Source organism: Bos taurus, chromosome 6, assembly GCF_002263795.3.
Source record: "Bos taurus isolate L1 Dominette 01449 registration number 42190680 breed Hereford chromosome 6, ARS-UCD2.0, whole genome shotgun sequence".
Taxonomy (NCBI): domain Eukaryota; kingdom Metazoa; phylum Chordata; class Mammalia; order Artiodactyla; family Bovidae; genus Bos; species Bos taurus.
Window position 1 is genome coordinate 12,261,724 of NC_037333.1, and position 13,124 is coordinate 12,274,847.

A 13,124-nucleotide genomic window follows, 5' to 3' on the forward strand; every position below is an offset into this window, starting at 1 on the left:
TGTATTTTAAAATTATGTCATATTATTAAACTTATGGGGTAAAGTCTCTATGGTTTGCTATCAAGAGTACAGAAAAAAACACTGATAAGAAGGAAGAATGAGAGAGAGGATAAAAGAAGGGTGAACATTCCTGCTAATGAGGAAAAATGAAAAAAAATAATAATACTGAAGCAGATATGGTTATTATTTCTACTAAAAACAGTATGAATATTTACTGAATGCTAGTACCATTCAGTTTTTGTTAAATAGGGAAATTCTCAATTATGTAGTTTCAGTTACTTGTGTGGATATTTTTTTAATCTCTCACCATCTGTGGTAGTATTATTGGTCAGAGACAACCAGTGTCCTGGGAATATCTTCCTGGAGTTTGATGGTTAACTGAAAGCTATTACAACTTCCAATTGAGAAGACTAAATATCCTCCTTTTTTCCAAAGTTAGTCAACAGATTAATGATAAAGTCATAACCAATTCCTGGACAGAAAAGTTTGAAATGGTTGATATAATTATTCAAGATATCATTTAGTTTGCCACAGGTATAAGGTGATATCTTCAATGAAGGCCTAAAGCTCGGGTTTAGAGGTACATGGACTTGGGTTTGAATCCCAACTCTGTCAGATATTTACAGTATAATTAATCTCAGGCAAATTATAAAAAAAAACTTCTCTCAGTCTTGGTTTCCTTTCTAGTAAAAGGGAGTTAAAGTTTCCTCAGAGGGCTACTTTGGAGATAAAAATGACCATGTGTATGAAGTGCCTAAAAGTCTGGCATCAGGCTTTATTTAGAAAATATTAGCTCACTTCCTATCCCCTTTCACTTCCCTAGTCAGTGTGCTTTTCCTGAATTAATGCATATTAATAAGATGCAGGCATCTTAGGACAAAGGTAATTTAGTATTTACAATCTAAGTTTCTTCTTCCAGAACTTTCTATTATTAACACAATAGTCCTATGTGACTCACCTGTGATGCTACATAGTAATCTTAAGGTTGGTGCATCTCCTCCAAAACCATTCAACATGACATCACTTGAAGCTTTGGGGACAGGAATGGTCATGGTAATTGGCTTGTGAAATTTTCTTCTTCTAGGTTCCAAAGTAACTATAGGGCTGAAGGTAGCTTTGTTGCCCAGAATCTTCTTAACCAACTCACTGTGCATAGGTTGAGCCTTTAAAAAAATAGCAAAAATATAAAAATAAACAATACATCATTATATTCCATGTCAAATTTCTTAATACATTTTTATTTCATAAATCAGTTTTGTATCTTCAAATATGGCAACTGCAATTTCCTACTGTTACCAAACACTCATATAAAACTTCATGACACTGATGATTTCTAAGGGCAGCTTTTGCTCACCCAGGAACAATTTGATTCTTTAGCCATTTCATTCTCTTTTGAAAAGCTGATTTTGAATCCCGGGAATAAAATCCGTCAGGTTAACCTGCATCTTGACGTGGGCGTACCTGTAGGCCAACACGGATCCGCTTGGTTAGCGCCCCCTCGGGGAACACGGCCTGCACCTGCGGCACCACGGTGCTGCTCAGCACGCCTCCCTCCGGGCCAATCAGGTTGCTGTCCTGCTTGATGCGCGACACCACCGCAAAGTACTGTGGGAAGTCACGGGTGATGATGCGGCAGATCCGCTTCTTTTCGAGGTCTTCCGGGCTATCCAGCACTGAGACAAGAAATGACCCATCTTCATAGAGCAAGGATTCTCTTTTGAAAGCATTCTAGCAAACTCACTGGCATAGGTTAACCCTGAACAGATGTGGCAGCAAAAACCTTCCTTTTTAAATAATAGGAAAATTTAAAAAGCAAGGCTATCCTAGCAATATCAGAATCTCTCAAGACCTGTCAGCATTTGGCTGGCACATTTTCTCTCTTTGTGAAAACTAGGACTTTCCAGGGCACTGTGAAACAAAAGCATCCAGTTCTAGACGTGGTATTGCAAGGCTGTCTTTGTAAATAAGGGGGTTTGAGGGCAATGAAATGAACCTGTCCTGTTTTTGGCTCAACGTGACAAAGAGGAAATTGACTATGGGCTCGTTTCTTTGCAAATTTCAAAGTTAGTTCAAAACCAGTTATTTGTGGTTTTAAGAAGTAATATGGTCCTTTTGGTTCTCAGGGGAGTAGTGCGGGAATAAAATCTGTCTTTGAAGGGTAAGACGTGTATTAGTGTGTTCATTCCAGTGGCATGGTTGTCTCGGAGATAATCACTGTGGATATTTTAAAAAGATCAGTGATTGCAAATTTAGGGTTTTGATATTCCCCTGAAATCATGAACTTACCAAGCAGATCATCTAACATCAGGAGAATGGGATAATGGACTCTTGATAAATTGCATTAGTGTAGATATGCAGGGCAACACAGTAAATCCAACTGGTTTAAAATTTGAAAATTTGAACTAAGTAGATCACTGAATTTTAAGAGATTATGGAAAGCGATTCATTTTTAGAAAGCATTTTACAATTCTTACAGTCGCATGAACAGCAACTGTGTTTTTCCTGACTCTTGAATATAACTAGATAGCAAAAGTCTGAAGTCCCAGGATCTGATCCTTCATGACTGAAGACTGATACATTGGCAATTACTAGCATATACTTATGAAAGAAGAGGTTTTCACAGAACAAACATAACAAACATAAAAATATACAAATTCGATTCTATTTCAAAATGAGCTTTTTACTTATGTAGAAAGTTATAAGAGTGGGTCCCTATCTAAGGACAACATGGCAGTGTTAATGACAGGTAAATATATCAGAGAGAAATATCCTAAACTCGATGCAAAAGAAATGGTTCCCAGAAGCAGAAGCAGCTAAATACAGCACAGAACAAGCTTTATCGGTAAGAACCCGGATCTTTTCATCTTAATTGGAAAATACTGACCCACACGTCCAGAAGGCATAATTTCCTCTTCTGTGGCCTCTCTTCTTACTAACCCTCAGCAGAACAGGAAGAAACATTAAAGCAGCTGCTGTCAGGCTACACCTTACCATCCATGAGCCACACATGAAGCCACAGTTAGTGGTCCTGGAAGACTGATAAAATCTGGCAAACAGCCGCACAATTGTGTGCCCAGGTCGGTGCAAATTTTGGTATGTTCTTGGCACTTGGGGAAAAAAAAAAAGTGCCTGTTTGTGTAGTCACGTAAAGTGGAACATATCTCTGGTTATCTATCAGGACTGACACCTCATCTCTGCACAGCCTCAGGAGGCCTAAGAAAGAGCACCTCCCTCTCGTCAAACTAAGGTATTTCAACCTGAGGTTAAATGGCCTAAACTGGGATTTGAGATTTACAGAGATTAAAGCCCTAAGGAAAAATACGTTCCTTAACTATATGTGTAAGTGTGCATATGAAATTCAACCGTAGCTACCTCTCTGTTTAAGTGTAAACTGTGAGTGAATTTAATTTTCCTAACTCCTTAATAGAAAGTTGAAAGTATTATTCTAGTGAGAAGTTGCTATATAGCACAGAGAGCCCAGCCTGGTGCTCTGTGATGCTCTAGGGGGATGGGATGGGACAGGGGAGGGAGGCATGAGAGAGAGGTAAAGGACTTCTCAGGCGGCACTAGTGGCAAAGAACCTGCCTGCCAATGCAGGAGATGTAAGAGGTGTGGGTTCAATTCCTGGGTCAGGAAGATTTCCTGGAGAATGAAATGGCAACCCACTCCAGTATTCTTGCCTGGAGAATCCCATGGAGAGAATGAGTTTGGTGGGTTACAGTCCACAGAGTTGCAAAGAGTTAACTAAAGCAACTTAGCACACATAGCATGTGCATAATTATGGCTGATCTGCATTGTTGCATGGCAGAAAACAATGCAACACTGTAAAGCTACTTTCCTCCAACTGAAAAATAAGTTGATGAAAGAAAAAATTATATTGTCCTATAACGTAGTAGTTATGGGTATATGTAAGTTTTCCTGGAGAAAAGTTTAGCACTTTTTATCAGTGTCTTAAATATCTAAATGTTCAGATTAGGCATTTTTGAAAATCATGGATATATTATCCAGTATCTATTCATTTTGTTATGAAACAGTATCTGCTGCTGCTAAGTCGCTTCAGTCGTGTCCAACTCTGCGACCCCATAGACAGCAGCCCACCAGGTTCTCCCGTCCCTGGGATTCTCCAGGCAAGAACACTGGAGTGGGTTGCCATTTCCTTCTCCTATGCATGAAAGTGAAAAGTGAAAGTGAAGTCACTCAGTTGTGTCTGACTCTTAGTGACTCCATGGACTTCAGCCCACCAGGCTCCTCCATCCATGGGATTTTCCAGGCAAGAGTACTGGAGTGGGGTGCCATTGCCTTCTCTGGAAACAGCATCTATTCTATTTCATATTTTAGAAAAGTTTGCATGAAAGATAGAGATGGGCTGTATTTCTTTATTAATCTAAGATATTTACTATTAAAGAATTTCATTTTCCTGAATGCAACAAAAATAAGACTAGGCAAATATACTGTGCACTCCAATGCATCACCATGGTAATATACCAGAACACTCTGTTGTCATTGTTTAGTCACTAAATCATGTCCAACTCTTTTGTAACCCCATGGACTGTAGCCTGCCTGGCTCCTCTGTCCATGGAATTTCCCAGGCAAGAATACTGGAGTGGGTCATTTCCCTCCCCAGGGGACCTTCCCAACCCAGGGATCAAACCCACGTCTCCTGCATTGGCAGATGGATTCTTTACCACTGAGTCACTGGTGCTAAACAAGGGGTCTGGGCAGCTAATGCTCAAAAACCCAGACTTCTTGCTTTGCACCTGCAATAACATGGTATTATTTCCTTCACCACAACCTCATGTTGTGGTGTAGGCAGGCTTACTGTGTAGCCTGTAGGCAGGCTTTACTGTGCAAGCGCCAGGAGAGAAAATTGGATTAGGTAACACACACACATACCCCCTAGGATATAAACAAATGCATCACTATCATGCCTCCACTTCAGAGTTCTTTTAAAACCTTCAATATGGAGTACCTTCATCCATGCCGTTCAGGATTTCATTCAGCTCCTCCTCCGTGTATTCACAGTAATGCTCTTTCCAGCTGTCCCCGTTCTCACTGCGCAGGACCACCAGTTCCCTCTCTTTTCCTCGCAGGGCAGCGAAATGAGGGATCTCCACGATCACAGGCCTGACACAGCAAGGCAGAACATTCAGTGTGGACAGGAGCTAACCACCAGCAAGACAAGCACCTCAACTCTGTCTGTTGCAAAGTGACCTGGAATTCTTCTCTTTCTGGGGACAGGGACAGAGCGGGGCCATCCTCCGGAGCCCTGCAGCTAGCAGACGGTCCCACAGTAGCTAGCACTCCACCTTGGGGGCGCCAATCCTCGGGGCCATGCTGCTACCTTAAGCCAATGATGTCTCCCTGTGAGTGCATGTGGCATTCTGGAACTTCTCCTTTGATCAACGTAAGGATAACACATTTAACCAAAAGAAATGTACATGCACATCTATGAGGTATGCCAATCTCTTAAAACGTTTTCTACAAGGTGCAGAATGACAAAATGGTTTAAGAGGGAAAATGGCTCATACGCTGTGTAATTTCATGTGCCATAAATGAGGAGATGTCAGAAGAGTCAACTGCTTCGGAACTCGAGAGGCATGCACTCAGGACTCTTTCCGTCTATTTCCTCCATTCAAGGAGACATAGGCATGTGCACACAGCGTGGCCCTATGGGAGCGCCTCAGCAGGCGGCCAGGTGTGTCCAATGCCTATTACATTTCAGGATCCAGAACATGCACTACCCTACTGTGTTTCGGTCACATTCACTCTCAAAATCCAGAGAGGCTTTTGATTTTTTTTTTTTTCAGTCCAGGTTGCTTTGATACAGACTCCGAATTTATCATAACGACATCGTTAACTAGCACATAGTACAACTAGGCAGATCTCATGCTTTAAACGAAAATGAAGGTCACAGCACTTAAGGGAAAAGATATAAAAACATCACTCAAAAATAAAAGTCACATACCACAAGGGTCAGAAATGGTCCACTAAAGATAGGTTGTACAGAATTTAAATCATAGAGAGGGACATGTCATGGGCACAATGACAAAAAGAGAAATCATATTGCAGAAGAAGGAGAAGAATGGGGGCCCGCAGCCATCAATTTGTTTTAAGTCACTCCTACCCAAGGAATTTGGTTCCAGGAGGCCCCAGCTGAAGGATGCGGCTGACCAAACTTTCTCCCTCATTAAGTGGGGGAGGAGCCGTTGGCAGGTGAAGTTTACTGAGTACATCCAAAGCAGCAGTGAAAGAAAGAACATAGGTAAGCTTCAGGTGTTGTGTTCCACAGAACCCCAGCGTCACCAGCTGATGAACAGAGTGAAGTTTGGTTTCACACTGCGTTTGGTTCTGCCCCCTCCATTGGTCACAAAGAGCAAGAACAAGAGACCCAGAGTGTACAATGGAGGCGCGTGGAAGGAGGGCGCTTGGGGTCGGATCTATTCCTGCTTAGGTTCACCGCCAGGGCATGAGCCAAAAATATAAAATAAAATATGCTCCACAGGAAAGACAAAGCTGTTGGGAATACAATAAAAACTCTGACTCTGTAATGAGGCCAGAAGTTTTCATGGGTATTTCTCAACAGATCTGACAATTATTAAAAAGCCTACAACTATCTGTGCATGAGGAAGGGGAAAGGAGCTGGCACAGAATATGAAAGGAATCACTGGGGAATTATTCCAACCATAATGGAGTTTTCTGATGCAACCCAGAACTTCACAGGCTCCTTCTAAATCTCTGGTCTGTCTGATAGGAGGACATGGGAGGTAGTTTCCATAACTGGGAAATACATACACACACCTTTTCAGGTGTGAACATAATTTGGAACAACCTGTTAATAGTTTGCTCCAAATTACGAGGCTTTAGAACGTTTCCTGAGTTCTAAAGTAAGAAATCCTCTCCCCAGTATGACACTGGCAAAGCAAAAGAGTTCCTAATTAATAGGATTTTCTCCCAGTTTTTTTAGCACAAAGACTTTATATAATAAGACTTAAATACAACCGATTTGTTTCAAAATATTTTGAAACTTGTCCCCCTCCAAAACTTGGTTTTGTCAGTTTTCAGCAGGTACTACCCATTTCTTGGCATATTGAGATACCAGGTAATATAACAGCAGCAGTACAAATAGAAGAAAAGCTTATTTCTGCTCAAAATTGCTAAAATGAGCATGGTAAAAGTCATTCTGGATTTTTGTCCTCTTAATGAAATCTATGCCAAATAAAAAACTGCCAGGATGATTTTTAAGTCATGGTAGCAATTTTGATAACAGAAAAGACAAATCACATAGATTAAATTTTTGTATGTTCTATAAAGAACACTGCTCTCCAAAGCGAAGATGATGATTCTGTTTGTTGTAACTATACAAGACGTCAAGTTTATGTTCAGAACAGACTAGTGCAGTTGACCCTTGAACAACTAGGCAGGTCCATTTGATTTTTTTCAATGGCAAATAGTTCAGAACCACGTGGTCCATCAGCGGTTGTTGGATCCACAGACGCAGCACCTGGGATGTGGAGGAGCCTCTTACAGGCAGAGCCAATCCTCAGGTGTTTGCCAAGTTTTGACTGTGTGGGGGGCAGTCAGAACCTCTAACCCCTGCGTCCTTCAAGGACCAACTGTATTTTTTCTCTACGACTTTCCCACTTAAATCCAGATTAAAAAATACCTACCATCAACCAAAGTATGATTATTCATAGTGGAAGCCTGGCAGCTACTATCACATCCAAAGAGAAAGAGTAATAGTCAACCTGAATGCTTAACCCATTAATGCCTTAAAATAAGAGGCATTTAAGTGCGGTCAAACATTGAGGCATTAGTTTCAATTCTTAAAAAATTTCACAGGGGCCAATCTTCTTTCAAAAGCTTGACGTACCTGTTTCCACTCCATCCTAGTGATTTCATGTAGAGGACACAAGCTCACCAGTGACTAACTGGGAGGTTTATCAGAAACCCTTACCCAAGGAACTGAGCACCAGAAGGTCCAACTTCAATCAGGCGACTGGCCAGGCCCTCTCCTTCCACCATTGGAGGCATTGTCGCCAGTCTATGGCGTTTGACCAGTCGGCAGGTGACTCGTGTTGGGGCGGTACATTTCCGGGGCGGAATAATGATGCGGAGCCCGTTGTGTCTGCATCCTCGCATAGCACCACCTCGGGCATCCACCATAAAACTAACCAGGAAACTAAAAGTTAAAATGGAAGGTTAGATGGTGTTTTGAAATATCGAAGGCAGATAAACAAGCTTTGTCAAGTTAGCTTTTTTTCCCATAACGCTCTGTTCTTAAAACATTTTTTATTTATATGCATAGTGGCCAAAAACATGCCCTTAAAAAGTAATTTTACTTTATACCAGTGCCTTTATTTCAGTTTGGTTGCTGTTTTAATTTTTGTATTTTTTGATCTGTTACTAAAGAACAGTTCTGCTCCTAATTTGACAATGGTGATATTAAACATGAACTTGTAAATTAAACATACATCCAATTGACTTAGAAAGTGGAATGAAATTACATAAAGAATATGAGTCTCCTTTTGTTATAAATGCAGAGGCATTTGCTTCCTGCTATATGCGTCCTGAAAAATCCATAGTTTGAAATAATATAAAGATAGAGCAGAGAGGAAAGACTAAATTGTAGCTTTTCTAAGTTAACTCAACTTGACTTTTAAAAATTACATCATGTCCAGATCATTTCAGCATAATTCTACAACTTAAAAAAAATTCAAAGGCTTTCTCTCAAGACCAAACCCATGTACATGCATCCTGCTCCAACACTGTCATACCCAGGATGCAGGTTTTTAACTGATTACATTCTAAAAAAGAGGAAAACCAAAATAATCAAATGCTTTTTTTTTTTAAATCAAATGCTTTGGAAAGAGCCCATTTACCGATTCAAAGGTGCTTTTTCACTTCTTAAGTAGAAATATCTCTTCTATACCATTTTAATTGATAGGAGAGAAAGAAAACAAGATTATCAATCCCCTCTGCTCTGGGTTTTGAGGGGGAAATCCTGGGCTCATGCTAATGGAAGACATCTGGGCATCGTGATTTTCCCCAAATTATAATAAATTAAACATGGAAAATCACAGCTAGTAATTCAGAAATGTAAAGGCATCTCTTCTTTTGCTTCTTTTTTGCCAACCTAATTGTTCATGAATAAGGGAGTAATGATCCAAGGTGATTTGGCTTGTTTACTTTTTTAACTGTACCAAGAGAAAGGGTTTGTCTCAACTCTGAAGTTGGTTCCTTCAGGATGTTTCTGCAGCTTAGTGTGAGTTTGTCTCACTAGGTTAGTGTAAAACTCAAAGTCTGGGAGGCACTTACTTTGTCAAGGAGGAAAAATTAAACCAGGCAATCTGATGGTCGTGTACATATACACAAAGACACACACAAATAATGTGCACACCCTACTGTCTTTCCCAATTCTCCTTGCATTTGCAAGAATTTTATACCAAAACAGAAAGAGGAAAGCAACACACAGGTGTCGTAAGATCTACTGATAGCTTAACCAGCACAGAACTATACCAGATTCATCACACTCAGATATTACATCCATGACAAACATGTAAAACATTTGAAAGGTATTTCATTAAAGTAAGTTATGGGATAGAAACACAATATATTTGTGTTATTTTTAAATAAGTGAAGGAAAAATACCTTAGCATCCTCTTCATAGCAGAACACAGACCTCATTAAGCATGCTATTGAACAGAACCCTGCTGCTAGTAATACAGACGTCTGTGAAGGAGCCCAGAGTGCCTATCTGAAGCAGGTCACGCAGAATGAGACCAGGAGAGGAGGTCTCACACTTCTTTCCCCATGCAGGAGCCAGTCTAGACCTACCGGTTTAAACCCCATCCTCTCAGCTTTTAGTACGGGGCACACACTGGGGAGTATAAGCAGCAGGTCAGTTCTGAAGTGTGGATGTTTCTGGTCTTTATCAAAATACAGCGAGAAAATGTTGGCTGCTTTTCGTATTACTAGTGTTTAAGCAGGAATTCTTAAATTATTTCCTATTTGCTTTTTAAAATGCACTATTGCTCAAAAAGAATGAAAGAACTGGTAAAACGTCTAGATGACTATAAAGGTTTCTTTCCCATTTTATTAATTTCATTTGACTATGATATCCCAGGGACAGGGGAGCCTGGTGGGCTGCCGTCTCTAGGGTCACAAAGAGTGGGACACGACTGAAGCGACTTAGCCGCAACAGCAGCATGATATTTATGTTGATTTTTATAAAAACTAGAAAAAAATGACTGAAGTTTCAACAGGTGCTATTTCAAACTCAATGCTGTATTTCTGACTTTCTCTACTTTCTTTGATTTCTTTTTCATCTTTTGATTACTAGCACCATTGCTGAAGAATAGGGACTCAAAAAAGTAAGGAATTATTATAATACATCTGATTAATATCATCAATATCCAATACTATCTATTTTTTGAAAGCATCCAGGGTGTTTCCCCATTCATGGTACATGCTATTATATTTTCACTATATTTATTCCAGTAATGGTTTACAGCCTATATATTCCATTTAGAATATCTTCTAGTGGTGCATTCTGTAAGGAGTAAACTGAAGTAGCTATATACTTGGCTGTAACAATGTCTAAGCACCTACATGTTTGATTACTTTCTCTGATTTCTATGTTACTGACTTTCTTTTAAAATTCTCTTTTGTTCTCCTTTACCCCATAATTTCCATGCTGCTAGGAACTTAGCAAGGATACAGAAAGTAAAGACATAGCCCAGATGTCTTCCATTGCTGCCGAGGATGCTCACAGTCTAAGCCCCAAATGTCACATGACGATTTCACTTCCTCGGAATCGCTTACTCTCCTGGTCAAGGAGGAAGGAACTAGACCACACTCAGGTCCATATCAGTGTCACAATGGCAGTGACCTTGTGCTCCGTATTTCTTCCTGTGTCCCAAGTGCCTAGTGCTATGTGAATGGGGCACACAGTAGGCAGTTAATAAGTAACTGCTTAATAGTGAATGAATGGAAGAGTGAAAAGGGTAAGTTGTGAGAAGCTGTATATATTTGTTTCTAATTGAGAAGAAGGCTAAAGTAGAAGGTTATTTAATTCTTTGATTCCTGGACAACCAATCCAGTCAGACCTCACTCAAATTACTACACTCAGACATTTCAGTTCATAAAATAGCTTTAGTTGAGAAGGACTGCCTTCAATATTAAATATTCCTCTACAGGCATTTCCCTGCTTGAAAATGAGAGAGTGAATATATTCAATTACCTTGATAGAGGATTAGTAGAAAATGAAAGTAAGCAAAAAGCCAAGAGTTTGGATACACCAAAGTAATGATTTTGTTAGAAGTGAAAACTGTATGAAGAAAGACCAAAGACTGGGAAGTAAAAGGACTTAAAGACTGGAGCTGCAGTAGATAAATTTAACTATATATGTCTTGGTGTCATCATAGATCTAGAAAATTATATTTAAGTATCGCACCAGAACAGCAAGCAAATTTGAAAAATTAAAGTGGCAATGTGTCTAATTCAGAGAAAACTTCCAACAAAAACAAGCTTTTGTGTCTTTATGAAATAACTAAAGGAAGTGCACTAGCCTAATAAAAAACAACAAGCTCTACTGAGGGAATTATTAGACGAGAGAGGGAGAGAGAGATGAAGGAAGAGAGGGGCAGGCAGGCAGAGAAGAAAGTAAATCAGAAGGATATCAAGAAAGAAACAAAAGGATGGGAAGTCATGAAAGAGCTAAATATTGATAGTCAAAATGAATAAAAATGTTTACAAATTTAGTTAGAAAATACTCTAAGCAAATCAGACTCAAATAGATGCTGCTTAACAGTGAATGATGGAAGAGTGAAAAGGGTAAGTTGTGAGAAGCTGTATATATTTATTTCTAATTGAAAAGAAGGCTAAAGTAGAAAGTTGTTTAATTCTTTGGTCCCTGGACAACCAGGGACCAAACACCAGTCAGACCTCATTAAAGTAAACAACTAATTAAAAAGCTGACTATGCAGAATCATATGTAAAAGTCTTTTCTTCAACTAAAAGAGAATAAGAGAAATAATTATGCAACTTTTTTTTCTAGGTACTGATGAGAAGTCTTTTGATAAAAGTCAACATGCTAATCAGTTAATCCTAATAGTTTATAATATAAAATTGGCTTAGCATTTGAATATTGTCATCAAAAATACCAGGATATCCAAAGGTGTTACTACCTGGATGTGTGTGTGAGTCATTCAGTTATGTCCAACTCTGTGTGCCACGCTCCTTTCTGTCCATGGGATTTCCCACTGGAGTGGGTTGCCGTTTCCTTCTCCAGGGGACCTTCCCAACCCAGGGATCGAACCCACATCACCTGTATTGGCAGGCGGGTTGTTAACCACTGAGCCACCAGCGAAGCTTAGGTAACAGATTAGTGGATAGTTATTTTGTGATGTATAACAATTTCAAAAAGCAGATTGTAAGAGATCATTATTTTTTTTTTGTATCACAGGAAAAAGTGAAAGGTTAGGGTGAATCATGAGAGAAATTAGTTCACATACCAGATTTGATTAAGTAAATTTGATTTTCTCATATTTTCAGGAGATTAAAAATGGGACAAGATAACCCTAACCCTAACATTGGGAGATGAAAAGAACTAAAGTAAAATGTATTGATAAATGGATTGAAGTTCAGTTTCACTGTTTGTGAGCTGTGACTGAAGCCTCATTTGTCAATGGGGGATAATCCTATCACCACTTAAGGGTAGAGCAAGAATTAAATCATTGTGGGTCAAGCAGATAGAATTCAATAAATGCATATAATTTTATATATTTTGAATGTCTTAAAATTAGCATATTAAAAATTAAACAGAGTAACTAACATTTATTAAATATCTACAATGAACCTAGAACTTTGCTAAAGTAGTTTAATACGGAGTTTTGATTAGTTTATGAACTATACTAAAGAAGAGGTAAAAAACACTATTATTACAGAGCACAAGATAATTCAACAAGTTTTACATTCTTTCCTGGCTCCAGCTTGGATCTATCATGAGATCTAACCCTGTGTTGAATTACTGCTCTAACCTCGGGCAAGGCATTTAACATCTTTAGGTTTCAGTTTTCTCATCCCCAAAATGAGAGACTTTGATTAAACTCAAACTCTAATGTGGC

The 13,124-nt window shown here is 39.3% G+C and overlaps 1 protein-coding gene across 17 annotated transcripts in view; it reads right to left on the reverse strand.

Moving 5' to 3' along the window:
* ANK2 (ankyrin 2) overlaps window positions 1-13,124 on the reverse strand; it is a 585,830-nt gene that overhangs the window by 44,896 nt on the left and 527,810 nt on the right. For 14 of the 17 annotated variants that reach the window (XM_024993497.2, XM_024993498.2, XM_024993496.2 and 11 more), the window contains 4 exons: window positions 7,955-8,179; window positions 4,970-5,124; window positions 1,462-1,673; window positions 959-1,163 (listed from right to left, as the gene is read on the reverse strand). In XM_024993497.2, the coding sequence (XP_024849265.1) occupies window positions 959-1,163; window positions 1,462-1,673; window positions 4,970-5,124; window positions 7,955-8,179 (797 nt within the window). Of the gene's footprint in view, window positions 1-958; window positions 1,164-1,461; window positions 1,674-4,969; window positions 5,125-6,124; window positions 6,224-7,954; window positions 8,180-13,124 lie in introns of all 17 variants that reach the window. The other 3 variants (XM_024993485.2, XM_059887683.1, XM_059887682.1) reach the window with 1 other exon arrangement.